General features: G+C 30.6%; 5 protein-coding genes across 7 annotated transcripts; 3 read left to right on the forward strand and 2 right to left on the reverse strand.

Annotated features, from left to right (window-relative positions):
* The first annotated feature begins 731 nt into the window (after window positions 1-731).
* On the forward strand, window positions 732-1,693 carry LOC125064016 (transmembrane protein 242). 2 transcript variants are annotated; one of them, XM_047670783.1, is made up of 4 exons: window positions 732-797; window positions 1,126-1,227; window positions 1,315-1,451; window positions 1,535-1,693. In XM_047670783.1, the coding sequence occupies exons 1-4, from the start codon at window positions 782-784 to the stop codon at window positions 1,691-1,693; spliced, it is 414 nt and encodes a 137-aa protein (XP_047526739.1). In that variant the 5' UTR covers window positions 732-781. The 2 variants fall into 2 exon arrangements, with proteins under 2 accessions (XP_047526739.1, XP_047526738.1); XM_047670782.1 differs by lacking the exon at window positions 732-797 and adding an exon at window positions 804-991.
* A 2-nt stretch (window positions 1,694-1,695) lies between these two features.
* On the reverse strand, window positions 1,696-3,496 carry LOC125064015 (programmed cell death protein 2). The gene is made up of 6 exons (XM_047670780.1): window positions 3,148-3,496; window positions 2,900-3,079; window positions 2,602-2,760; window positions 2,388-2,483; window positions 1,982-2,281; window positions 1,696-1,880 (listed from the first exon to the last, which is right to left on the reverse strand). The coding sequence occupies exons 1-6, from the start codon at window positions 3,325-3,327 to the stop codon at window positions 1,728-1,730; spliced, it is 1,068 nt and encodes a 355-aa protein (XP_047526736.1). The 5' UTR covers window positions 3,328-3,496; the 3' UTR covers window positions 1,696-1,727.
* A 583-nt stretch (window positions 3,497-4,079) lies between these two features.
* On the forward strand, window positions 4,080-5,724 carry LOC125064178 (tRNA-dihydrouridine(20a/20b) synthase [NAD(P)+]-like). Its single transcript, XM_047671091.1, has 2 exons — window positions 4,080-4,556; window positions 4,643-5,724. Exons 1-2 carry the CDS (start codon window positions 4,435-4,437, stop codon window positions 5,694-5,696), a joined length of 1,176 nt encoding a protein of 391 aa, XP_047527047.1. The 5' UTR covers window positions 4,080-4,434; the 3' UTR covers window positions 5,697-5,724.
* A 3,556-nt stretch (window positions 5,725-9,280) lies between these two features.
* LOC125064354 (zinc finger protein 1 homolog) lies at window positions 9,281-14,649 on the forward strand. The gene is made up of 8 exons (XM_047671344.1): window positions 9,281-9,391; window positions 9,470-9,722; window positions 9,801-10,318; window positions 10,394-10,531; window positions 11,483-11,697; window positions 11,790-11,875; window positions 12,486-12,653; window positions 14,438-14,649. The coding sequence occupies exons 1-8, from the start codon at window positions 9,281-9,283 to the stop codon at window positions 14,632-14,634; spliced, it is 1,686 nt and encodes a 561-aa protein (XP_047527300.1). The 3' UTR covers window positions 14,635-14,649.
* A 1,682-nt stretch (window positions 14,650-16,331) lies between these two features.
* Window positions 16,332-26,226, reverse strand: LOC125064111 (PR domain zinc finger protein 1). Of its 2 annotated transcripts, none has more exons than XM_047670911.1 (9): window positions 25,813-26,226; window positions 22,589-22,641; window positions 21,778-22,029; window positions 21,574-21,690; window positions 21,287-21,328; window positions 20,791-20,939; window positions 20,606-20,706; window positions 18,706-20,517; window positions 16,332-18,056 (listed from the first exon to the last, which is right to left on the reverse strand). In XM_047670911.1, the coding sequence occupies exons 2-9, from the start codon at window positions 22,595-22,597 to the stop codon at window positions 17,731-17,733; spliced, it is 2,808 nt and encodes a 935-aa protein (XP_047526867.1). In that variant the 5' UTR covers window positions 22,598-22,641; window positions 25,813-26,226; the 3' UTR covers window positions 16,332-17,730. The 2 variants fall into 2 exon arrangements, with proteins under 2 accessions (XP_047526867.1, XP_047526865.1); XM_047670909.1 differs by having other exon boundaries at window positions 18,307-20,517.
* Between the last annotated feature and the right edge of the window lie 1,356 nt (window positions 26,227-27,582).

The following is a 27,582-nucleotide window of genomic DNA, read 5'->3' on the forward strand; positions in this document are numbered from 1 at the left end:
TGTCATCTGGCGGCTTGATAAACAAATTTTCTGGAGTTTTAATGTTAGTATTTGCACATTATACTCCAACGGTAGTGATTGTAATTCATTATTATCTTAAAAATACCAAATATTTATATTTATTAACGTTGAATGCCAGTCGTAAATACACAACTGTTGTTTTTATCAGTATGACGTCACCAAAATGACTGACAGCGTTTTAGCGGGAATAAAAAAGGTTAAAAATTTCGCACGTGACATTGGCGAAATAATCTGTGCCCTCTTCGCACAAATAAAAGCCAGAAAAAAAGGTTTAAAATGTAATGTAATTTTATGGCAAGAAAACGTGTTTGTTGTTATTTTGCCGAAATATATTTTTTTGTGGCTCTTTGTTAGGAAAAACCACATTTTGATGTTTCTCAATTACAAAACATTTTGTCAAATTAGCATAGCAAGTTCACGGCCTTGGAATTTCACTCAATATTCAATTAATCAAACCACAAACTTGACAAAAAAAAACAACATGAACACTGTTAGTAAAAACACAACAGCTACATTACTTATATTAAAAAAACAATACTATCAAAAAATCAATATCTATCAATAGTATCGCTTTTATTGATAGTACTATCGATATCTTGAATAGTTTTCGAGGTTAACTATCGATGGTCAAACTATCGATAGTTTTGCAAAATTGAAGAAATAAAAGTATATGTAGCCAAGTAAGAAAATGAAGTGGATTATATTATCATATGATTCATTAAAGACAGTGACAGTGACACTGTTCTCTGTCTCTGCTCACATGTTATTCAACTTCTGTCAGTTCTGAAAACAATATACCTATTTGGTTTGATTTAATAATAAATCTAACTTATAATTTTAATATGCAGTTGTTGTATTAAATATTTATAGCTTAGAATACATTTCGTGTTTTCAAGATTGGATATTTTGTTGGGAATAAATAATAATAGATACAAAATGACTGATGAAGAGCGTCTAAAACGAATTAAAGTTATGTGAATAATCTGTGATAGTTTTTTATTAAATTTAGTTTAATTTAAAATAAAAATATACCATTAGTAATATACATTATAATGAAGGGACTTATAGTAACTACAGTTATATGATTTTCGTTTCATATTGCAGCTGGTACATTTTTAGCTACTGTTGCTGGGATATCAGCATTTGTTGGATTTAGTGCTACTTTATCAGCAGCTAAGAAAACAGATCCTAAATATTTTAATAAAGGTATGTTACAATTTTGTATTATAAATAGATACTTAAAATTTTCGGTGATTATTGGTATTCCTTCTGGTATATTTCTATGTATTTTAGGATTACATGGGAGCATAGAATTGGCAGATGCAGGGGCAATGCTTGCTCTTAGAGCACTTGGTTGGGGTTCACTGTATGCCATTGGTGGTACAACTTGTTTTTGTTATGGCATATGGAAATTGTCAGGTGCTAAAGATGTGAGTAATAATGCTATAATTTTTTAGAAATTCTTTGTGAATTTATGTTAACTCCCTTATATTTTTGATTTACTATTTTACAGCTCAAAGATTTTAGAACAAAAATGGGTAATATTCTCCCTGTATTGCCAAAAAATAATCCACCACAGTCACGGACAGAATTTAGTGGATTGAATGATTTATTGTTATATTTATCAGAGGATTATGGAAAAAAGAAAATTCAAGGTGACACAAAAAACTAATGTAAAAATAAATACCATAGATTTATTAGATTATTTATTTAGTCAAGTCTTGTTTTATTAGAAACTCTTCCTTATATACTGGTCCAGCATCACAGCTTGCTTTACATGTGTATATAGCTAGCACACCCCAGTCTATGCTGTTAAATTCTATACCAACATTTAGGAAGTTTAACAATTGAGGCATTATCTGAAATATATAGATATATAGTAAGTATATGAAATTAATTTACATATTAAATTTCTTCAAATTATAAAGTAATATATTACACATTACAAATACAGACTTACTTGAAATTCAAATTGTCTTTCACCGTGGCAGTACTGGCAATTAGGAATATTGATTAGGCTGTTTTCTGTATTTCCAGTTATCCATAGAGGCATGCCACCTCGATCATACCTTAATACTTGGTCTGGATGTCGAGCTATCCTTTTAGTAAATTTGCTAAAAACCTTATCTTCAGGTAATGTTCCAGCATATTGTTCAAGTTCACTCTCACTAATATTACTCATAGTACCAGCCTTTTTTTCTTCCATCATTTTTTTTAATTTTTCCATTTCTTGATTTGGATCAATATTACCTGCTTCTTCCTTTTTATAGTACAAAATTAATTATAAATTATACTGTTAGAAATTATTTTCGGAAAAAATCCACTTTACTATAAAACTCTTTTTAACTTTTAAATATTAGGCTTACCTCATCCTCTTCATCGACAAGTAATTCCCATTCCTTGAACAATATTGATTTTCCAGCTTCTGTTACAACAAAGCAATTGGAGCTATATTCATTTACCTAAAATTAATGAAATAATTGAAATACAGTATTGAACACTTTTGACTTCTCTGTCTGTGCTTGTATTGTAAATTTTAATTCTCATAATAATAAAAGGAAAATTCATTTTAAATTTTACTTTTTGCGTATCATTGCAATTTTCTTTGTGTCCCTTTTGCCAGTCCATAATTTGGTGTTTACGACTGCAATAGAAGATTTTTTTACATTTGGAGCAATGAGACGGTGCTTTTAAACCACAGAGATTGCATAACTTTGCCCATTTATCCATTGGAAAGTTCTGAAAACAAATGAATAAAGAAATGTTTGCTTATTATATTATAAATAATAATCAAGTTGTTTTATATATTAGCTAAAGGTAATAAAGTAATATCATAGTTATGAAAGCACTGTTCACATTATTTTTTTTAACATTTTACCTCATTTTCATTTTCTTCATATGGTTCAAAAGAGTAATACTCATTTTTACGAGGCAGCTGACAACGCAATACTAAAAAATTATCCGTTAAGTTTGTTTGGCAACAAGAACTATTTCTACAAATGAATAGAAATATGGTCCGATGAAAACAATTGTTACTATCTTCATAAGGTGCATACACCTAAAATACAATAATATTATCAATCATAATAACTAAAATACATTGTAAAAGTAATAAAAACAACATACTTGACATAAGAAAGTGAGCGGGTCGTTGCATTTTTTACAGGACATTTCTGTAGGATTAGGAATATTTTTTAGATCTAACCAAGCTGGTTTTCCACCAACTTTACTTGGAAAAAATCTTGGGTGTAGAAGCCAATTAGATTTTTCTTCAACAAAACCAATATCAATGCATTTAGTACTCATTTTGAAAAGACACTAATATTTATCTTTTTAAAAAAACATGTGTATTGTGTTGGTTTTAACTTTAGTGGTTTGGTTGGTTGAGTCAATGTGTCAACTGTCAATATCAAATTAGGGCTTGACCTAAAAATATCAACTTATCGATAATTTTCGTTTCAGATGTCGCTAATGTAGGTACCATGTCTATTTAGAGGATATTTATAAGGAAGGGCCCCAGTGACGGACACTACGTGCATTTACCTCTAATAATAACAGAAGGTCTTGTTGATCGATCGAGATTGTGATTCAACGGGTGAATGCTGCTAGCATCCTTGCCACCATTAGTTGGTCATGTTTTGTAAATAAATATAATATATTTGAAATATATATTTAAATATATTTTATGTAAGGCGTATGGGCAAATAAGCCACCTGATGGTTAGTGGTCACTATCACCCATATACATTGGTGCTTTAAGAAATGTTAACCATTCTTTACATACATATTGTAAAGATTGGTTAGCATTTGTTATGAATAACAATTTTCGGTATATATAAATCTAATTTTTATTTATAGGAATTATATTTTATTATTAAAAGAAAAATTAAGTAAAAATAATATAATTTCAGTTTACCTAATAAAATCATACTTATTTATAATTTTTAGTGTCACCCGAAATTAATATACTCTATTTTATTTACATTTATTATCATATTACATACCTCTAAAACAAAGAAGTGTGGTAGTACCCCATTATCGCTACAAAATAAAAATCGTGAAAGCTATTTATTATCATTTTCTGGTTTCACAAAATAATAGTGGGCTGCACTAACTGATTTTAACATTGTTTTATAAAAATTGTGGCTTATTTTTTCCATGCGTACTCAGCTGTCAGTTGTCGTATGTCATGGAATTGGAAATGTCAATGGCAATTGGCAATGTAACTTATCGCTCACGTGTATTTTTACTTACTGTTTGAACTTTACTGTAAGAAGTTAATAAAAACGTCTAGATGAAACAATTTTAATAGCCTACACAATTTATAAAACTTTAAAAAGTTGTATTTTTTAGTATACAAAAGATTATAAATTTTAAATATTTACTATAAAACAATATTGTAAATAAATTAAAAATGAAAATGAAAATAGATGTTAATGATTTATTTCATGATGCTAAATCTAATGATACTTATGTTAAAGTATGCGCACCTATGGTTAGATACAGTAAAGTGCAATTTAGAACTTTAGTGAAAAAGTAAGATATAAAATTGAAATAATTGTTAGATATATTTTTTTTTATAAATAGTATTGTATCTCACTATAATAAATTTTATTTTTCAGCTATGGTGTTGATTTATGTTTTACTCCTATGATATTAGCTGATTCCTTTTGTCAGAATGAAAAAGCAAGAACAAATGAATTTATAACAACTGTTAATGATTCTCCACTGGTAGTCCAGTTTGCAGCCAATAATGTTGATGATTTTTTAGATGCAACCAAATTAATTTACTCCTATGCAGATGGAGTTGATTTAAACTGTGGATGCCCTCAGCGATGGGCAATGAAAGATGGATATGGGTGTGCATTGTTGTCTCAACCAGAACTTATTCATAGCTTACTCAGAACAGTAAGAAATAACTTTCCGTCCAACTTTAGTGTATCCGTTAAAATAAGAATTTTACACGAGTTAAAGAAAACTATTACTATGTGTCAACAGCTTGAAAAATGTGGTATAGATTTTATGACCGTTCATGGACGTACACCAGTACAGAAAAGTGGTGATATGATCAATGTAGATAGCTTAAGAGAAGTATGCAAATCAGTAAGAATACCAGTAATTGCAAATGGTGGGATCAAGACATTGGATGATGCAGATCAGCTACATAAAACAGTTAAATGCAGTGGAGTAATGGCTGCTAGTGCAATATTAAGCAATCCTTCCTTATTCAGTGGAAGTAATAAGACCCCTCTTAGTTGTATAAGACTCTGGATGAACATGAAGGATAAAAGTGAAGATAGAATAACATTCCAGTGCTATCATCATCACTTAGTTTTTATGCTTGAGAAAATATTGACAAAAAAACAAAAGCAAGAATTCAATAATCTTGGCACATTCGAAAATGTTGACATATTTTTGAAAAGATATGTATTAAATTCTTATGATTATAACATTTCACATAATATTAACTGTGATATTGATGACTATGTAACATGCCATTTTGATGATAAAATTACTACCAAACATTCCAGTAAATGTAGAGGTTGTAGTAAAAGTGTTTGTTATTGTATTTGTGATAAGTATGATCAAAATGCAACTACTGGAAATTATTTTTCATCTTTTGTTATAAATAATGATGGTATTGAATATATGGACAGTAATATATTTGATGAATAAATATAATTGTTAATATATTGAGTTGTTGATTATTGTATTTTTTCTATTGATAAATGTTTTTACATTTAATTAGTTAACAAAATCTTGATTACAGAATTTTTTAAACATGAATATAATGTTCAATTTCATTGTTAAGAGGAAAGAGTAGTTAGCAACAGTTGAGCCTCCTGCAGGTTTGCACCCAGTTATTTTTATTATCAAAAATTGTTAGACCATGATAATAACTTTCTGTCCTTGCAGAAGAGTATTTTTATGGAGTATAGTATTCTCCAGAGATGCCGCACTGTGGAATTCCACCCAGTAGATTGTAAATCGACTAGGCTGCCAAAAACTAAAATTAAATACACGAACTAAAATCAATAACAGCTAATACCGAAACAGAGTAAATTTCGAGATTTTCTATGCGACCACAGACCGTATTAGGCGAATGACTAAAATGTACTGATGTATCTGATCATTTAATATTCCATTTTTATATGAATATAATTTTCTTATGGTTTTATTGTCTGAACTCCATTTCATCATTAAAATATTCAAAGTATTCAAAATTTTCCGTACCCAAAATTTACAAATTTGCCTTTCCTTATATGTTCCTTCTGCTCATTTTCTTTTTATATTATTTAATAAATTCTTAAATCATAACTGAACACTTGGTTTATTTCGATACTAGTACGTAGACGATCTATTAATTGCAGAACTTAGTCGCTTGCGATTCTAATCAACTGTATAAATGGGGTAGCATTGTGATTTGGTAATCGACCAATGTCTTTCAGACAATTATAATTTGTTCATATTTTGTAAAATAAACAAAAGCATTTTATATAAAAATAGTTTTTTTTGGAATAGAAGAATCTGGCCTCCCTTCAAAATTTACCGCCTTTGCTACTATCCTCGAGTACCATTAGTGTAAATCCAGCGCTGATTTGTTGTTCAAATATTACATTTTGTCAATTAAACTACCATGAAAAAGATTTATTATGTAGATTCTGAGATTTTTACGCGTACTAAAACTACCAAAAGTTCCATAGAAAGTTAAGATATTATCTTATTTTATGATACAAATTATGATACTACTTAATCTAATGTTTAATGCTTCACGTTATGTTATATCTCTTTTGAAGTAATAACACTGATCATTTCTGAGAATTAGTTTAATAATGTGTGTTGAGTAACAATGAAAACTAGTCTTCCAAGTAGAGTCTATATTTAGTTAGCATCTTAATAATACTAAAATATCCATCTTTTTGGTACCTCAACATTAGTAATGAACCAATAACAATAAAATTACACGTTTTGGTAGCCCAGCGTAGAGAAGCGGATAGCAGATAAATTTATTGCATTAGATAGGTATATCAATTTGCTATTAGTTAAATTTCAACTGTATAGGCATATTATTACTTAGATGTTACGAACCAAAATTAATACGATATCTTCCTGTATCTAAAATCATATCATAATGAAATGCATCAAATAATTTTATTATACCATTGGATATGATACAATTACGATATAATTTTATATTAATTTTTATATGGGTACTAAAGTATTTTAATTGAACCAATTATTACCTTTGTCAATTTTGGCTTATAATTGAATTGTTTAAATAAATGAAAAACAGAATTGGTATATCTTGTTTATCAGTGTCATATAAAATACTCGTAGCTTTTTTTACTTTCTAAAAACTTAAAGGCTATCAGTAGTTACAATCTGCAGATAAGCGGTTTAATAAAAAATATATACGAATATGTATAATTTGGCGTATAATAAAGGTATAATTAAAAGCTTGTATTTTCAAGCTATAATGTAAATGACTCTTAGACCGTTTGTGGTTGGTAGGAGTACAGTGCTACATTGTAGGTTACGAAGAAATGTACGCATTGAATGGTACCTCCTTGGACAAACGTGACTTGCTTGCAGTAAAGCAATTTTTTTAATAAACTCTTGAAGTCAAGTTTGTGTAGAAGTTGGAGAATACTTAGGAATAAATAGTAAGTATTTATCTATTATTTTTAATTATTAGATCAATTAATTTTTGAATAAGTTTTATGCAATGTGTAGGTTCCACTGCGTAACTTCATTTTGAATTTTAAATGCCTTTAAGCTCGATTTTTACAGACACTTTCGGTGCTAGTGAGACTGCAATTTATTATTAGCATAAACTTTAGGTAGGTAAGAATAAATACAGTAAGGATGGTGAAATAGTCAAATATTTTTACTTAAATATAAATACGAAAAAGATAAAATCGTCATTAATATGTTTGCATCTATACAATATTTTTATTGCTTACAATAGATTTTACATGATACAAATTTACTACTGAGTGACTCACGCTAAAAAGCTTTAATGTTGTTTTTCAGTTTTCTGATAATAAGTAATGAATAAAATATTAAGGAAACGTAATTTCTCTTACAATTCAGATTATCAATTATGACGATATTGATATACTGGTTATTTATACTCAAATAATAATGTAAAAAGTAAATGTCCCAAAACTGGTCTAAGGTCTGTTCAGCCGTGGAGAAGATTTGAACATTAATTGCATTTGCTGCTTCGTAAATAATAATTAAATGTTTATAAGTTATCTATATATAGACATTTTTATATAAGTTAATAATTTTTTTTTAATTTGATAATCTTCTCCACAAATACTTTTTTCTTGAAAATGTATTGAATACTAAAGAATTAAAAAAACACGTCATCGTAATCGTATTATGTATTTTGGAGGCAACAGCTTTATCAAATATTGGTCGTATGCTTCAACTTAGTTTTTCCTTTATTTGATCAGACTTATTTGCTTATGGACTTTCACAAGTGGCGCTACTTAAAAACTTTGAACTAATCTCTTCTACGTTTTTCGTAAATTTATACTTACCAACTTTAAACGATCGTATTTATACTTTTCCAGCAAACAAAATGGGTATTTTTTGTTGAACTATCTTTGCTTAAAAAAACAAAACATCTCTATCATATTAGTTATGATAGAAACACGTGTTTTTTTTTGTTTTTTTTTTGTTAGTAAACTATTCCAATTCAGATACTTTTATTAGGTAATGAATTATAAATAGTATTACATAATTTTATATCAATATTTTTGCTAAGTAGGTATTATTTATTTTATCTTAATGATGATTTTAAGTATAATTTTATTATAAATTGAAAAATGGTGTACGTTACAAGTGTCACTTATAATTAAATAAACATGAAAACGTACCTACAATAAATGAATACTAATCTTATACATTTTATATGTTATCAAAATCGTGTGCGTAATCTTGTATCGCTCTGTAAGTAAAAAACCTACTGAAATAGCTAAGAGAAATCTATACTTGAAGTCTATTTCATTATTAGCAATGAATAATGTTCGAATACCTTTTTTATTTGTCCCTTGTTGCGAAACGAAATATAAAAACGCACGTTTCATTGAACGGTGTAAGATAAATATTATAAACACAAATTAAAAATATTAAAAAGCAGTTGTGAGTCAAAGGAGCAAGTCTTAAGATCAATATCACGTTCTATATCAACGGGACTACCTCGGCTGAGAAGTTAAGTTATAATACACGAATTATTGATTTCTTGGCAGATGTGTGAATGGCTTTCTTCCGGCGATTGGTGCGATGTACATTTGATCTGTGGAGGACAGATATTTAGATCACATCGATTGGTCCTGGCTAGTGCAAGCGAATTTCTTAAGGTAAATTACTGTAATAAAACTGTATTAGGACACGATTAGTTGTTTTGGCATATAAAGAAATTTCCTTATATTTTTTAGGATTTACTTTTATCCTGCCCATTGGAAGACTCCCCAACATTTATAGTACTACCCGAATTTGATATCGACACGCTATCATTAGTACTTTATTATTTGTATAATGGAGAAGTTACGGTCCAAAGAAGCCAAATGAAAATGTTTCTAGAAATGATTAATACGATGCAAATTTTTGTCGATTCTCAGTACTTGTTAAAAAAAAGCAGCTATTTCGACGATGATAATTTTCGCCAAACTAAAGAATTCATACAAGCAAGTAAGCACATACAGTTCGGTATTATAAATAAAGACGTAGATTTTATCAATATGTTAAAAAATGTAAAACATCTGTCAGTCGATGAAGACTTTGATAAAGTAAAGCGTGGGATTTCTTCAACTCTTTTAAAATCTAGGAAAAATGATGTGACCGACATAAATTTTGAATTTGGAAACCGACAGATGCAGTCCCATGATGCATTTGCCAAGACATCTCTAAGCGGTACCAATATTGGTTTTGCTTCAGGAGTGCTATCAATTTTTAATGAACATTATCAAGAAGCAAAATCTCTACTCTCGACGAATGCCAATGCAGAGGTACATAGATCCATGACGCTCTCAAAAAAATCTCAGATATCTTCCACGTCTGATTACAAAGTGAATACCTCATTTGAAGTTCAAGCTAAAAAACTAGATGAAACTAGTTATATTTCAAACATTGTTGATATTTCTGGATCTCAAGATTTGGACCAACCTAAACTATTTATGAACGATATGAAAGCAATAAAGCAGAAATGTAATGATTTTCGAGATAAAAATATTTTCCATAAGAAGCAAATCAAAGCAATAACTTCTATAGGACAGAATTTAACCCAAGTAAATACAAAATTGTTAAGAAGTGTGCAAAATAACAATAATTTACCATTTTCTAAAATAACATTAAATGAAAACAAATTAAAAAGTAAAACGAAAAATACCTTAACTAGAGTAACAATCCTTAACCAAGTATTGCAGAGTCCGTGGAGGCCAATATTACCATACAATTTTAGACCTTTGCGTAGACGGAATCAGGAGGTGGAACAGCCAGAGGTAAGAACGATGTTCGAAGATTATGCTTATAATAAAAATGTCAAACTCTCTAAGAAAAAAAATTGGATTACTGACTTTTAATTCTAATAAAAAATCTTATTTGGATAAAAAACGTCAATTGATCGATTGCAATGATAACTCTCTTTTGACTTCTAATGTTGCAAATCTAAGCGAAAAGGTACGTTTAAGATAAAATATGTGTTTAAATATTAATAAGAGTAATTAATAACAATATACAATATACACCTGGTGGTAAGGGGTCATCACCGCATAATAATATTGGTGCTATAAGAAATATTAAATATTCCATCGCCAATGCTCCATCTTGAAAGTAAGTTGTTACTACTTTCGGGCCTGTAGATGTACCGGCTCACCCTTCAAATCGGAATAAAATAATACTAAGTACTGCTGTTTTTTTAGCATTAGCGGCCTGTAAATTTTCCCACTTCTGGGCTAAAGGCCTCCTCTCTCTTTGAGGAGAAGGTTTGGAGCATATTCCACCACGTTGCTCCAATGCGGGTTGGCGAAATACACATGTGGCAGAATTTCTTTGAAATTAGACATATGCAGGTTTCCTCACGATGTTTTCCTTCACCGACGAGCACGAGATGAATTATAAACACAAATTAAGCACATGAAAATTCAGTGGTGCCTGCCTGGGTTTGAACCCGAAATCATCGGTTAAGATGCACGCGTTCTAACCACTTGGCCATCTCGGCTCGGCTGCTGTTTGGCGGGAGAATATCTCATGCGTGGGTTATATCTTACTTACTCAGACAGGCTTGCACAAGACCTGCCTGACTTATAATTACCAAGTAATTACATGATGCTTAAAAGTATCATATAATTTACTGTTCTTGACAAAGGACGTACTTGATAAGATTACATTTAAAAAAGTATCAAGATTTCATATATATCTCTTACAATTACAAAACTAGTTTTGACTTCTAGATTTTCTCGAACAACGATGCAATTGGTACACAGATGAGACAGCATACTTCTCACTACACATGTGTGGAATGTGACAAGTCATTTTCACAATTACGAAACTTTAAGTACCACATGTCAGTTCATCGCGGCACGAAGGAGTTCGCGACTACATGTCCCGTCTGTGGAAAATACTTCAATGATAGAGGATATCTCAGTAGTCATATGAAAATTCATAGGTAGTAAAGGTTTATTTTTAACTTTGAGATGATATTGGAATCTTATTTAATTTGTTGAACATGTTACTTATAGTTATTTGTTATTATTTAAGGAATCAAAAAGAATATAAATGCACTGTATGTCCTAAATCATTCAATCAACGAGTTGCTTATAACATGCACCTACGAATACATACTGGTAAGTGGATAGAATAACAATGTTTGATTACTGATATTTAATATGTGAATTGATAAACTCAAAAACAAAACAGAATAATACAATTCTGCAAGAACTCACTTAGTGTCTTTATGTAACAACCATTCCCTAATACACTATCGTGTATCATGGGTGTATCAGGGTGAGTTTCAAGTTTGTTTATACAAAATAGGCTTACATATTTTTATAAATCATTAAACATCACATATTGTGAAATATAATTAAATAAACATTGTGATAGCTGTAACGTAGTAATTATGATGAACATGTATGTATCTATGTGTATTGTCGTCAATATTACCAAACCGTTGCATATCAATTTAAATATTACAAAACACTTTTTAGAAATTAAATAATTATTTATTTGTATCTTTTTTTTTTAATTCTGTTAATTTCCGAATAAAAGGAAAAGAAATACGAAGAAAATTAAAGAAAAAAATATTTAATGCTTGATAATTGTATTTTGTTTGATTTATTTTTAATTGAACTTTGGGTTCTATCCAGCTGTAAAATAAATGTCATTGACCAAGTTTTTTTTTAAAACTATGGTACCTTAAGGATAACCAGACATGTACAATTTTTTATATTTTAGGTGTTAAGCCACACGTATGCAATGACTGTGGAAAGGCATTTTCACGGAAAATGTTATTGAAGCAACATCAGCGTACGCATAGTGGGGAGCGACCTTACGCTTGCTCGTATTGTGAGAAGAGATTCGCAGACAGGTCCAATATGACCCTACATTTGAGACTGCATACAGGTACAGTATAATTACTTAAATGTCAAGCCCGGAAAATAGTAAGAAAAAGCAATTTATAAGATTGTTATTTATTTAAATAAATGTTAATAGTAAATAAAAACAAAGTCATCTTGAGTTGTACTTTTTTGTTGTTGTAGATATATAGGACAATGCCAGAAGTCTTATAGAACCACCATTGATATAATTGACCCAAAAAATCATGCTTATAAGCCTATTAATTTAAAAATGTAATTACTTTTTTTTTAGATTTTAAATAGTTATTGGTGCATTCCTGAAAATGAAAATTTAATATAAATGCCTTAAGAACTTTAAGTTTTTCGGAATATAAAAATAAATAAGAAAAAACTTCTCAACGTACATTAAAATAATGAGACAGAATATCATAACATTCGTTTAATGTGCACACAAAATCTGAAAAGACAGCTAGTAAGCGAGACCGAGTCTGTATAAAAGTAAGATTCGCCGGAAACGTAAAATTGACATAATAATACAAAGAAAATCGAGTGTACAAAGAAACATAGCTCGTGTTAAATGTACGCAGAGAGCTATTATTTGATTTTATTAGTGTCGATTATTGTAATTTTTCGCAAAACAATTAACCCGCCAATTACATTTCGTTACACCTCACGCGCAAATGGAAATGAATTATCGATTATCAGACAATAAAATAATTTAGTCGTTTAAACGATTTTCACAAAAATGCCGTGAACATCATTAGTTTTATTTAACTACAATTTATTTAATTAACACTCGTTTAAATAATATAAATAAAAAGTTATACGGTCTCAAAATATACTTAGATTTTATTATTAAGAAATATCAATGGAAACTTTTATCTCAAAGGAAAAATATCAAAATTTATATTTGCTATTTATATTGTATATAATAATATCCCGTGCTTATTTTTATTTAAGAATTGAAATAAATATGTACAGTACTAATATAGTAATACGCAGTGTAAAGAAAATAAGCTTTATAAATGATATTTCATCGTCATTCGTCATTGCAGATACTATTGTTATTTTTACCCTATTAACGAGAAAGCTACGTGTCTTACATGAATATCATACTGCTCTACAGCATATAACCTAATACATATATTTATAATTTATTTCGAATTATGTAGTTTTCAGTGCGATATTATATGTAAATATATATAGTATAAAAAACACCATAAGAAAATCCTTACAACGGAAAAATTGGCATGTATGTAAAAATGAAAAACAGTAAAGGGGATGCTTAAGACTTATATAATGCGTTGAGTTAGCCTGTCTAGACGGAAGAACACAAAATCTGTACGTCTGCAAATGGTGCATCACATAAAACTACGAAGACTGTATTAATACAGGTTACACTTAAAAAAGAAACTGAAACCATAGATAAAATACAATAAAATTAAAAAAAAAGAACGTTTTTCTAAAGATCAATATTAGATGAATAGATTTTGTTTTTGAAATAGAATAACTTTAATTGAATGATAACTACAATAATTGAAGCAAAAGTATTTATAAGTATTTAAAGCAAAATAAATTATTATATACATTCTATGATGATTTTTTCGATGTATGTTGAAAATATAAACGAAGACAGTACATAACTATTACATTATTATAAAATCGTTTGATCTGACTGTTTATCTACGCACAGTTAAAATTACTGATTAAAGAAAACTGAAATTTTGATATTTGGTTGAATGAAATCAACGATATATATAATAAATCCAATTAGATTTTAAATCAGAACAAAATTGCGAACAATATATATATTTTTTGTTTCATTTTCAGGAATTAAGCCTTTCATTTGTAATCTTTGCCCGAAGGCATTTACAAAGAAACATCACCTTAAGTCTCATCTGAACTTTCACACTGGAGACAAGCCCTACTCTTGTCCACGTTGCAAGCTCACTTTCACGCAGTCTTCGAACATGAGAACTCATTACAAGAAGTGTAATGCACAAGCAACAACCGAAGATTTAATATAATAAGAATAACCATAGAAAATCTTTTGCTGCGTAAATAATATTTAAAATGACATTATTTAATGGATACAACGTAACCAATATATCTATAATAATTGTCTTTTAGATAAGACACGTAGTTGAGTTTTCGATGTTTAATTATTTTAATAAAGAATATATAATAAAGCTTTCTAATATATCAAATATTTATTTTCATTCATTGAAAATTTTATAAGAACTTGTTGATGATTTCACTGAAATTATCCAAAACAATATGACTCAAATTACACACAACATTTGTTTAGATTTAATTTAATTTTATATGTGTATGTATATATATGAACGGCATGAAGTTATTGTAACAATATTTTCATATATTTGCAGTTTACGCTTGTATATATTTTTTGTGATAAACTATTTAAACATCTTAAGATAAGTGTGTTACATAAAAATTAAATTATAATATTACTTTGATTTTTCTTTACAATTTTCAAATATTAGTATGCATAATTAATTAACTGCATTGGTTTAAGAATCACACTAAATTATTAAAGGAAAGAAACAATAAAACTACAATAACAATTTTTACTCCTGATTTAATTTGTTTGGTGTTTTAAAATAACTGTTCATCGAGGTGTACAAAATTACAGGCCTTTACAGTGAGTATTGAGTTTTCTGGCATATATAATACATCATTATTTTGTCACGAGACATATGAGTCTTCTGTTTTATAAATATAGAGCAGAAATTGTTGAATACAATGATATTACGTATCGCTTACGTTGTCATACCGTAAGGTATTGTACTTATATAATGTAAGAACGATCTATTTTTCTTAGGTTTTAGGTATAACTTTTATACAATATTTTGTTTTTTTTTTTTTTAGTAAAATGACTGATTAATTATAATAAAATATCTATAAATGATATTGAAAGTAATTTAGAGCGGTTTATATTTACATCGGTTGTAACTGAAGATTTGATTGATTGAGGACGCTTAGATAAATCGATTTAATTTAGTTCTTAATTTGTTTTTATTGCTTATCATTTTAACAGAAGAATAGTTATACAAGCTATATTAATATTATAATTTCGCTAACTTGATGTATGCGTTAATGCATATAGCGTTAGCTATGATGTATAAATATTTGTGCGAATAAGTTGTTATATAAATATCCTTCTGTCGACGTAGAAATATAATTTTTACCATTCTTTACTTAAACTGAAATACAAAGTACAAAAATACATAAGTTTCTATAAAATCCAAGAAAACACGAACAATACAAGGAATGGTGAGAAGTTATTAACAAGATTATGCAATAGCAATTATTTTTAATTATTAATATTTAGGTAAACTGTTACACTTTACCTTTAAATTTAGGTATCTATAGGAAGTGCCGTACTTTACTCTAGATGATTTCGACGTTAGTACGAGTAAGAGATACAATATTATTGCTATACATGAGAGTCGATAAAAATATAAGCAATATTGAAAACAGCAAACATTTTTAATACATTTAAAGAGTAATGTAACAAATAACTCTGAACACAAATTATAGAATTTTTAAGAGAGTTTGAGATACTTAAATTCAAATATATGGAAAATAACCACATGACTATAATAATTTGCAAAATTATTGTTGTAACAATATGATAATATATATATAAATAATGAAAATATATGATATAAAACATCGTCAGAATATGTTTAACGTCGAAATCATAATATTTATTTTACTGATTAATGTTTGTTTATAATATTAATAATTTGACAAATTATTTCTAACGGCATTCGTTACAAAAATTTTAGCTCTGTAGGTAAATGCTTGGTATAAAATATACAGATAATAATTTTATAAGTGATTGCGTGTAAAATCTTATCTTACGAACAATAGAAATATACAAAAAGCTATCGCTCGGTTGTACATCACGTATAAGTTACACCATAATAAATTATTGTGATACGACGGATAGGTACTTACACATAATGTAAACCAGAATAATAGTTACATTCGCCAATCGTCACATTACACGTTTATCTCAGCCTTTTCGAATAGGAGAATCATAATTATCGAATTTTGGAATATAAAATAGTAACTAGTAAACTCGGTGAATAATAATTACATGTAGTAACTGTCGGTCAGTTCTTAGGCGACTGACACGAGCGACTACTCTACGATGTGAAGCACCATTTGTTCTAGCGTAGGGATAATGTACAAAGTTCATCCATTCTATTCTAAATAATGTTAGAATTAAGTTGATTCATATACGCGCGTACTTTTTTAATAATTCATTAGGAACAACATTTTGAAAATACTATATGAATATTTTCTAAGGTTAACTTAAAACTTAATAAAGTACGTATAATCGCGCTTTTGGCACTTACCCACTAATTTGAGATAAAATTTCTAAAAAAAAATGATTGTAAACATAAATTGTGATACAAGAATCCGCTTTAAATTCTTAAGTGATAAAATAATATTTATATATTATATGAACTCGATGAAGAAAAAAATTAATGTTTACAAACAACCGATAAGACCTTCTTTGGTGAAATTTTAGCAATTCTCGTTGCTTACGATGTCTTGCATTTAAACAAGATGAGAAAATGTTGAATAACTAATAGTTCCTGCTTTAATAATACCATGTTATAATTATACTGATATATTACCTACGTATGTATATATTTACAGGATATTTACATGAAAAAAAGTCATAAATTATATAAAATGGATGCATGAGCATCGTATTTACAATATAGTTGATAAAAAACAATTGAGCATTAGCGTAAAGAAAGGGCTGTAGACCTTAACAAATAACAACAATACTTACTAAAAATACACTTATTCACTGAACTGAATGTATCCTATGTAAGTACTTAGTACTTATTAATACATATTATACTAAGTCTAAATATTTATACATGTTTACAACTTAACGTTCGTATCGTAATCTCATAGCCACTGAATAAGACCATCTGTAGTGTTAATCACACGTATGTCTTAACCCATTTAACAAATACTTTCTTTTGATCACAAAATTGGAATCACATATTGCGGCGGGGAAACACGCGTCCGATGAGAGTGCGCGGCGACAAGGGCGGCGACGATACCTGACAGGCTCAGGTGCACTCTATGATGAGTGGTTGGCTGGATTCTATCACACTCGGTCGTGTTTCACCAGCTGAAGAACTGTAATGTTGCTGCTCGTGTTCAGAAACAGCAGGCAACAATGCTCTATACTGCGGCCCACCCGGGCCAGGTGAAAGCTGCCCATGTCCTATGGCTAGATGCGGCGTGGTGGAGTGTGCTTGCCCCCCCATGAGAGCTTCGCCATGTGTCATTGCGACACGCGCCCCACCGGTTGTCATCAGCCCTCCCTGCGATGCAGAGTGCACTTCATATGCCTCATGCCCCTCTCTTTCGTGGCAGTCTTTGTCGACGGTACCTGCAAAGTGCACGCGAAAATGAAATCGGCCGCGTTCAGCGAGAGCGCAAGTGAAAGTCGCGGTTCACCTACGGAGAGAAAGTGCATTGCGTTCAGTTGCTCTCGCGAATACACATAGTTACATCCAGTTTTTAGTGGTATTACTATTTATTAAAAAACAAAAATGCATTATAGGAAATCAGAAAAATAGTGATATTTGTGAAAAACAGAAATGTGTGTTGGTGAAAATAAAAAATAGATTAATAATTACCTATGCATTCGGTGTTTGCTGCATTTGTGATTGCTAAAACTTCTTCAATATTGTTTGGTTTGCAACTAGTAGTTTTCCAATGAGTGCGTAGACCCGATGCACTGATGTATTTTTTGTCACATCCTTGACAAACGTATGGCCGGTCATTTGTATGTAATCGTTTATGTAGCTTTAAATGTACAAATTGAGTGAATTTTTGCATACATAAGTCGCATGCATATGGCTTCTGTCCCGAATGTAGACGTAAATGAGTTTTCAAGTTCGATGTAGATGAAAATCGCTTCTTGCAGATATCACATTGGTGAGGTTTTTCGCCCGTGTGTACAAGATGATGTTTTTGTAGATGAGCCAGTTGTGTAAACGATTTATTGCAAACGTTGCATTTAAATGGTCGCTCACCTGAATGAGTTCTTAAGTGAACTTTCAAATTGGACAACTGACCGAACGTTTTACAACATACATTGCACTCATAATGCATTTTTCCATCCTTCTTTTTTAAGGGATAAGGTAAACTTCTGTAACCACGAGAAGATTGTGAGTTTGGACTCATTGGTGCAACCATTAAACTACATGTACCATCTGGGCTCATACTGCTGTGTTGAGGTATAAGCTGGCCATTCACATTCGAATTTATCAAGCTCAATTGTGAACAATTTTTTAAAGTTATTACACTTGTTGAGGAAGGAAAGTGATGATTACTTTGGTTATTTTGTGCTCTTTCATACTGATGTGTAGATGAAACTGGAGAATAAGTGGTCGGTGGAGAACCAAGTTGAGTAATAATTGTTGAGTTTGGTGGCGAATACAGGCCATATGAATAATTTGGATAGTGGCTTTCATACCGCGTTTCCCTTATTTCTCTTATCTCTCTTATTTCTCGTATTTCTGTAGTATGAGGAATCGTATGGGGAGGTGATGAAGAATAAACAGAAACTGAATTTGGCGGTGGTAATTGTTGCGGTAATGGCAGTAATGATGGCAAGGGAGTTAAATTTGAACTAGAATCAGGACTGCAGGCATTACCATACCTTTGGCTTTTTTTGTATGAATAGGCCATTTCAGTTGGTGATGATGGCGGTGGTGTAGCATTTGGCTGTCTTCTATTGGGGTCGTTATTATTTGTGTCGATTCTGTTTCCAGTGAGAATAGTTTCAAGAATACGTGTATCTGGTGGAGTGTATCTCATAAAAGCTGGTTGAGGTGTTGGTGATACAGTACCATCTTCATAGTATGGTTTATTTATAGGCACCACTGTATTTTGAGATGATTCTAAAACTATGACAGTAGACGTTGCTGGGTCTCGTCGTGGCGGTGATAAATTTTGAGGTGAGGTATTCATTACTTCTTCCGCTATTATTAATTCTTTTTCACTTTCACAATCCATATCCTTATGATTTTGGTACTGATATGCCCTCGACATTTTTATTTTGACTTTCCTATATTCATTACGGTGCATGTCTTGATCTACCTTCTGCACAATAACTGTCTCTTTTGGCTCATTTGTTTTATTTGAGCAATCTAGGACATAATTTTCTACATCTGAATCACTAGAATCTTCAGGAGGAGTAAATTCATCGTGATAGCCATTGCTGTGATAACCTTCATCTGATCTTACTGATCCATCGTTAGGCGTTAGTTGATGGTCATAATGGGTTGGTACACAATGAGTGAAAACAGGAGATTTACTTCCAAGTTTTTCCTGATTATTCTGTGCCAAAGGTGAAGGCCCGCGTAGTTCTCGCATTTGTAAATTTTGCGCAGGTGATCTATTGCCATGAAGCCTTTGATTTTCGAGTTGGTGTATTACTAGGTGAGATGAACTTTCTTTATGTTGATGAATAATTAAAGTTTGATTATCTCTATGGTGAATTTTTACTGGCGAAGGTGGTTGCATTAAGCCGGTTGGTGATAATGATAGATGTTCATTTATGATTGAATCACTTTTTAAAGGCAAAGTTGATATGTCACTTCTTACAAAGGATCGTTCACATTTGATCATATTTCTTTGTTCATCCCGAGGTTGTAAGTTGTTATTCTCGTGTAATGTTTTATCACTTGCTTCTCTTTTTCTTCGCCTACTTGGAATTTCGGCTTCTAAAAGCTCTTTCGCATTTGTAAGTCCAAGAACATATTTCATATGATTAAAAGCAATTTCCGGATGTACTGGTGCAGGTGGCAAGCCATAAGCTTTTTTTATGGTTTCTTCTTTACCTGAAATAGTAAAAATAGATTTAAGCAATTGCAAAAAACGTTTTTTCAATACATTTCAAGTTGCAAACATAAAATATTATTTACTCACAAATAGAATATGTAGCTCGTTCAGGATCGATATCGTAACCAAGCCTAGTTGCAAAGTCTTTACAATACCAAACCATAAGTTCTTCATTTGGCATAATATCTCTGAAAAAAAAATTCAAGTTAATAACCAAATAAATTAAAATTTTATAATATTTAGGCAATATAATAATTATAATATTTTAATACCTGATAGTGTAGAAGTATATGTGTTCTTGGTGTTGACATGCAACAAGATTCATTACGGACAAAGAATATGCTGAAGCCACATATCGCATCCAGTTTGCAACACTCGTATCCGAACCATCCAGGTAATAATAATCACTATCTTTGAATATCTGTAATAATTGATAGGAAACTATTAACAACATAGACTTCTTAACTTTAATAAGGAAGTGAATCGTTGTGACATATTGTATTAAGTGTTTATACGCATATTATATAAAACATATGGCACGTGTTTAATATTTACAGTACGCGTGCAGCTGATAGCAACATGCTTACAATTGTTATGAAGGGAAGTCAAGGACGAAATATAATGAATATCATTTCAATATAGGACTCGACTGATACTGTCTGATAAATATATTTTTTTGTTTTTATTTAATAATTATTTTTCGTCTTATATTTTTCTAAAGCTAATTTAAGACCATCACCAGAATAAGAGTAATAAGCCCAGGCTCACCTTAATATTTCCATAAGTATGATGTCTGACAGTTTCTTGTACCTGGCCCAAAATAGAGAGGAATAGGTTAGTTAGAAATTAAGAAGAGCATATATATTACCAACAATTAACTCTCGTTGGAGCACATTTGTGCCAGATATTCAAAGGCTGTGTAAGGCTATTTTAATCAGCTTGTGGATAGGAAAGATAAATTAAGCCGCAACCATACTAATATTTATATCAATAGGTTTTTGATACAGTAAAGCAAAGTAAGGTATTAATATTTGTTTAAAAATATGTTCACTCACCCTCCAATAATATCTCCAAGAAACTTTGTCATTTGGCTTATTTGGTGTACGCGTGCCTTCGAATGGTCCAAATCTTGTGCCACGTGGAATAACTCCTGTACTCCACACGCCTTCGGTCTAAAAATTGGAATAATATAATAAATAAAAAAGAATAATTAAATGACATTTATTAAAAGAATAAATAAAAATATTATATAAATATACCGGTGTGTTAGGTGTTGATAGTACTGCAGAAGGCCTAAGAGCTAAGCTGCGAGGGAGAGTTCTTTCGGCTCTATTAGGAAGGCCGCGTTCACAGGGAACGTCGGGCACTATGTACACTGTAAGCCTTTCAAACTCTTCTTCTCGCATGCGCGTCACATCATACGCATCTGATCCACCCACTGCATTTACAGCGCTCGCGCTAGGACTCGCTGTACGGCCAACCGTCGTCGTCGGGATTTCTTCACTTGTTGACTATAAATATTAAACATTATGTTAATTTTTATGAAAAAATTAAAGTATTATTTATGAAAATGAGTATATCTCGTTTAAAATATTCGATGGAATTTTATATTTAGAAAGGACCATATTAAAATGTCATTGATTGTAATTAATCCACTTAAGTGCGCTACTATCAGTCATTTGCAAAAATGCAAACGAAATGCATTCCACCCTTTTCACTCTGTCTGCATATCCAGATAAGCTAATCTATTTTGAGTCTTGTCATGCTATTTTGAAAGTTTATTTTAGTTAAGTGAGGCAACGACGACAACAGCGCTGTTCAATAAAGGGGCGGCGCTACTACTGACCCAGTTTTGTTACAAGTGCGCATTTTCGACTGCGCACCGACACTTCCCATTTGCCTATTTATATGTATTTTCCACAAATTTAATTCACCCCTAAATTTAATGTTTTTACAGAATAAATTAGAACCAAGTAAATACAGAAATCAATTTGAAAAAAGTTGGTTTTTAGATTCAATTTCAAAAATATGTTAATTGTTTCAAATAAGTATATTTTTAATATGACTTACCAGTCTCATTTTGTTGATTAAATCCGTTGTCTATATTTTAGAAATGTGTGTACCTGAAGCAATAAAATAAATAAAACTAATGAATACAATTCTAAATGAAAATAAAAGTAATGCATTCTTATCGACTAAATGTTTTAAATAACTATGCGGATGAATAAAAACAAAATTTCAGCAACAAATAATATTTTCAGCATGTTGAATATTTGCCAGAACTGTCAAAGCACGTGAAAACGAAGAATTTACATTCTAATAAATAATTTCTAATTAAAAATGATCCTAAAATAGCTATACATATATATAAAATAATCAATAGCATTAGGATTTTTATATAAACAGGTATTATTTTATCATGAAAAAAGAAACAATTCAATCGGCCGAAAGAGACTTTGAGGACAATTTAAAAATATTATTAAAAAAATACGTAACACTTTCATTATTAAGCTTAGCTCAATTATTATTATTTATCTTTGTGTGTCTAAAGCCTAATGTTATGAAATTGCATTTATGTGCATTGTATTCGTTGAACGATTGTCACACGTAAAGTTATCATATATTGTTGAACTTCAGTGTGTATTCGATGAATAACGGGGAAAGTGTTTTCAGACTTAAACAAAAAAATTATTTATCAAACCAATCGATTTGTATTTCATAGCATTAGATAAGCATTACACCATAGGAGCGATGAATTAAAAATATGTATATAATAAAAAAAAGGTTAAAAGGTACGATATGAGGTACGAATTCCATTGAAATAACTCTGATAAGGCTGCATTATGTAATAGATTTTATCTGTAAACAAATTATATAAGTATTAAATAAATTTTATTTTAAATTCAATATAATTTTTATATTTAATTTTCTATGAGATGGTATTGATGAGTTTAACTTTTTCAATTTCATAATAAAATATTTAGTAAGTTAGTAATGACTGCATGCATTGTTCTGTTTTAAAATGAGGATCATTATAATTATTATTAAAATGAACCAAATGTAGTAATGTTTTATAAGCCAAAACATAAAAATAGCTATTTTATTATATATAATTCATAAATTGATAAATATAATGAAATACGTATAGTGAATATAAATATGTTAAAATAATAATAAATATTCAAAACGTTGCAAAAAGGATCAAGTAATACTTGTATATTTTATATAAAGATTAATTTTTAAAATAAGTCGCTAGTAAAATTGATTGGTTTATCCGCCACAATTGAGAAAAAACTTTTATCTCTTGATTAGGGATTAAGAGAAATCATTAATTATTACACGTGACGAAACACGAGTCACGACATGCGCTCACATCAAATCGCACGCGACTCGTTTAAATGTCTCTTATCTAACTACTTAAGACACAGTACCTAGTCAGTGTTTGAATCACATTATTAATAATAATTAACCTTTATATCAGTATTATTTTAAAGTAACACAAGTACAGCTCTTTAAATTTAGTATACGTACTAACAAACATATTTTCGTATTTAAAGAATATATGTTTGAAACGAATGAAATATACTTTATTGGTAATTTTTACCATATTATTCTATAAAATTCGCAGTTCTATATGCAAGACGTTATCAATTCGCTGCATTTTTTTTCGCTAAGGTAAATTATCTGTAATTTCACGTTTAAAGCATAAAAATAAGGATTTGTTTAAGGAGGACAATTAACTCTTATTATTTTTACGTAAAAGTATTTTATTGTATTTAAAATGGGGGGTTATTTTTATCAAATTCAATTAATTTCATTTTTATATAATAAAGTTTAAAGGAAAAGTGAATATTTTAATATGCTCATGTATTAACGAGCACATTTTATACAAATAAACTAACAACCATGTTATTAATTACAGGAGTTATTTCTATGTAAACTAAATAATATATAGGGTAAATACCCTATATATTATTTGGTTTATATATTAAAAAATAAATTACAATAATTACTATTACTACAATGAATGGTTGTACTAAAATTCATAGCATTGCATAATAACATGCATAAAACAGCTGTGAGTTAAAGAATAGAACGCGGTACACGGCGCATCGGCGCCCGCGCAGTAGGAAGCAACCTTGGCGCATCGCACTTGAACTTGCCCTTTAACGTTCACCGCGTGTATGCTCTATTTTATCTACATCGTTATCATACACTATTAATTAATTACTTTTAACTACATCCTAATATAAATCGTTAATTAGCGACACATTTAATTTACAGACATAATGAAATCATTATAATTTTGATTTTACTTTTATTGACAAATGAAAATTAGGTTAGTCAACACTCTTTTTTTTAAATTTAAATTTTGCTTTATTATTATTATTATTATTTATTGAATCGTTAAATGGAGATATATATCTGGCCGTGATATTGCAAGCATATTATTACGTATGTGAGTGCAACCTTGCAGTCTAATAATAATGTGATACGTAGACGTTTCCATCGCAAATATATATAAGTAACATCGTCTAGATAAAGATTATAATATTCATTATGGGCACTGCCTGTTACTATGCTTCTATGCACTTTAGCCAATTATATCGGTTTTTGGTTTTCCTTTTACTCCTCTGTTACATATGACACAAAACATATGCATAAAAACTTATACAGCGACATGCTATCGTTTGATAATTTTTTAGACCATAATTTTTTTATATGGGTATAATCACCTTTTAAATATATTTAACGCACAGTCGTATGTGTTTATATTACTCTATCTAATATTGATGTGCTCATTAAAAATTACTTCATAAAATAATGACTTATTATAAACTATATAATCTTAAACTTATACAGAACACCAATAGAACTGTTTAATTTTATTTTTGTTCTCGCACACAAATTATTGCAATCATTTAGAAAGAGTTGTAGGAATTATGTCGTGTTAGATTTTGTTTAACTTCAATTTTATTATTAAACTTTTTATAATAAAATTTTATACACATGATTTTATTATTATTTTATTTTGGTCAGTATTATTTAATTTTCGGATATTTCAGTAATTATATTATGAAACTAGTTTTTAGTACATATGTACATTTAGTAGAAGCAACACTTGTATAATCATCACGAACACTTCGGCTAGGACTTTGATTATCAGAACACTATAGCGATTAATTTTTTGACACTTAAAACATCATTAAATTAATATTATTTAAATACTTTTTGGATTTAAAATAAAAAAGACAAAGCAAATGAACGGAATAAATACGTCTGTTAATACTCACAAAAAACCATCGTTCAATGCTTTCTTCTAGCAACAATAACTTTAATTTGAAGAATTTTCAATGAATACATTTATGTTAATTGTCTTTGGCGTAAATAATTTATGTAGAAATAGACCTATTGGTCTAGGAAGCTAGAGCGATGTCGAGTGACTTGAGATACTCCAGCAGTATGCGGAGCGTCAGCAAGGGAACGAGAGGTGGGAACCAGCGCACCGCTCTCATGTCGGCTCGCGGCTATCGCGAGAGTCTGTTGACGGTGTGCGGATGCTGCGGCAGCTACGCACGAGCGGGCCCTCGCGGGCGGTGTGCTCGATGGCAGCGCTCAGAGCGCATTATGCAACGCGGCTCGGCGACCTGCCCCACGTCTAGCCGCGGAGCGCGTCGCACTAAGCCGACGTCGCGCTATGCCGACCGACCTAGATGCACTTTTACAACGCCGAGAATGCAATCGACACACATATTCGCGTCTCGTTCCGATAAACGCATCGACGACGAAAGCGGCCCGTGATGGAGAATGCGGACGAATTTGACAGCGAGTGCAGTGAGTACGTCACGTTCACGCCTAGTGTTCTCCAATTAGACTAGAGCGGGACGGCGCGGTGCAGTGCGACCGAGCGCTGCATTCAAGTTCATTACTTCCGTAGTGTGGCGGCCGCGGCGCGCCCTGACCGTGCTCCCGATCCGCGCTTGCACTTTATTGACGATGCCATGTGAACCCCGGAAGTAGTAACTTTCAATCATTACAAAATAGTCGTATGGTTATCAATTTTCAGAATTACGAAAAAGAGCAACCGGAGACAAAGACGGAAGAATATGTTACTACATTCAAACTATACTATATAAACTACTTTATTTTCGTATATCCTCTTTGCGATATAATTCCAATTTTATTTTTACTTTGGTGTTAAACATAAATTCTATTAAGCTATTTTAAAAGCAACGTGCAAAAGGTTAGCGTGAGAACGGTAGCGAAAGCCATGATAGGGCGGGCGGGCGCGCTCGCCTTCGCCTCCCCGGAACAAGCTTTCACTCTCGCGGGTCGACGACACAGCCTTTAAACACCCTTACCTCTGATTCTCGAATTAAAATTACTAACTCTACAATATTGTCTCTCTCTAAATTTACGCATATGGAAAGAGCCCGTCCCTTTCATCATTGTTTTATTGTGATCTCGAAATTCCAACCGTGGTAGGGGTTTTGCATTGTGCCTCCTCTATCGACATCGCCACACCACACCCTGCCATCTACCACTATCCAATATTGATTTCACTATTTACAGCCTTTAATCTGTTAACAGCTTCAAAGTCTTCGTTCTCTACGTAATACGGCCAGCGTTGCTTTTTGGTATTTCAGTACTAATATAAATGTAAATAGAAAAAGTGAATAAAAAAAAATTAATCTCCAATTATATATATGTATGTGTCCTCATACATAAATTTATAACATTATTTCTATTTCTATTTTCATTCCTAATTATATTTTATCAATTATAAAATAAATTTGACTATTATAAATGTTTAGTAAACAAAAATGTGACAACAGTCAAAATACATTTTCGTTGTTAATATTATCCCTTGTTACTCAATCACGGAACCATTTCACCCCATTATAGCGAACATGACCTATCCCTACGTCTGGCTCCTTGCAGACACGTCTGAAGCCCTGTAGCCGTCACTCTTTATTGATTTTAGGAGTTGTTTACAAGTTCTAGTAACTGATATAACAAGAAAATTATATTTTTATGTAATTAGTTATTGGCACGTAGCTGAA

This window comes from Vanessa atalanta, chromosome 5 (genome assembly GCF_905147765.1).
Source record: "Vanessa atalanta chromosome 5, ilVanAtal1.2, whole genome shotgun sequence".
Lineage (NCBI taxonomy): Eukaryota > Metazoa > Arthropoda > Insecta > Lepidoptera > Nymphalidae > Vanessa > Vanessa atalanta.

Excerpts from the sequence above, each read along its gene's own strand:
- LOC125064016 (XM_047670782.1), top strand. The coding sequence starts at position 958 with ATGACTGATGAAGAGCGTCTAAAACGAATTAAAG. Across the intron at positions 992-1,125 it reads GCGTCTAAAACGAATTAAAG|CTGGTACATTTTTAGCTACT; the intron begins TTATGTGAATAA and ends TTCATATTGCAG. Across the intron at positions 1,452-1,534 it reads AATTGTCAGGTGCTAAAGAT|CTCAAAGATTTTAGAACAAA; the intron begins GTGAGTAATAAT and ends ACTATTTTACAG.
- LOC125064015 (XM_047670780.1), bottom strand. The coding sequence starts at position 3,327 with ATGAGTACTAAATGCATTGATATTGGTTTTGTTGAAGAAAAATCTAAT. Across the intron at positions 3,080-3,147 it reads CGCTCACTTTCTTATGTCAA|GTGTATGCACCTTATGAAGA; the intron begins GTATGTTGTTTT and ends ATTGTATTTTAG. Across the intron at positions 2,761-2,899 it reads ATGAAGAAAATGAAAATGAG|AACTTTCCAATGGATAAATG; the intron begins GTAAAATGTTAA and ends ATTTGTTTTCAG.
- LOC125064178 (XM_047671091.1), top strand. The coding sequence starts at position 4,435 with ATGAAAATGAAAATAGATGTTAATGATTTATTTCATGATGCTAAATCT. Across the intron at positions 4,557-4,642 it reads TTTAGAACTTTAGTGAAAAA|CTATGGTGTTGATTTATGTT; the intron begins GTAAGATATAAA and ends TTTATTTTTCAG.
- LOC125064354 (XM_047671344.1), top strand. The coding sequence starts at position 9,281 with ATGTGTGAATGGCTTTCTTCCGGCGATTGGTGCGATGTACATTTGATC. Across the intron at positions 10,319-10,393 it reads TAGGACAGAATTTAACCCAA|AAATTAAAAAGTAAAACGAA; the intron begins GTAAATACAAAA and ends TTAAATGAAAAC. Across the intron at positions 12,654-14,437 it reads ACATTTGAGACTGCATACAG|GAATTAAGCCTTTCATTTGT; the intron begins GTACAGTATAAT and ends TTTCATTTTCAG.
- LOC125064111 (XM_047670909.1), bottom strand. Across the intron at positions 20,940-21,286 it reads ATACTTATGGAAATATTAAG|ATATTCAAAGATAGTGATTA; the intron begins GTGAGCCTGGGC and ends CAATTATTACAG. Across the intron at positions 18,057-18,306 it reads AGCAAACACCGAATGCATAG|GTACCGTCGACAAAGACTGC; the intron begins GTAATTATTAAT and ends TGCACTTTGCAG.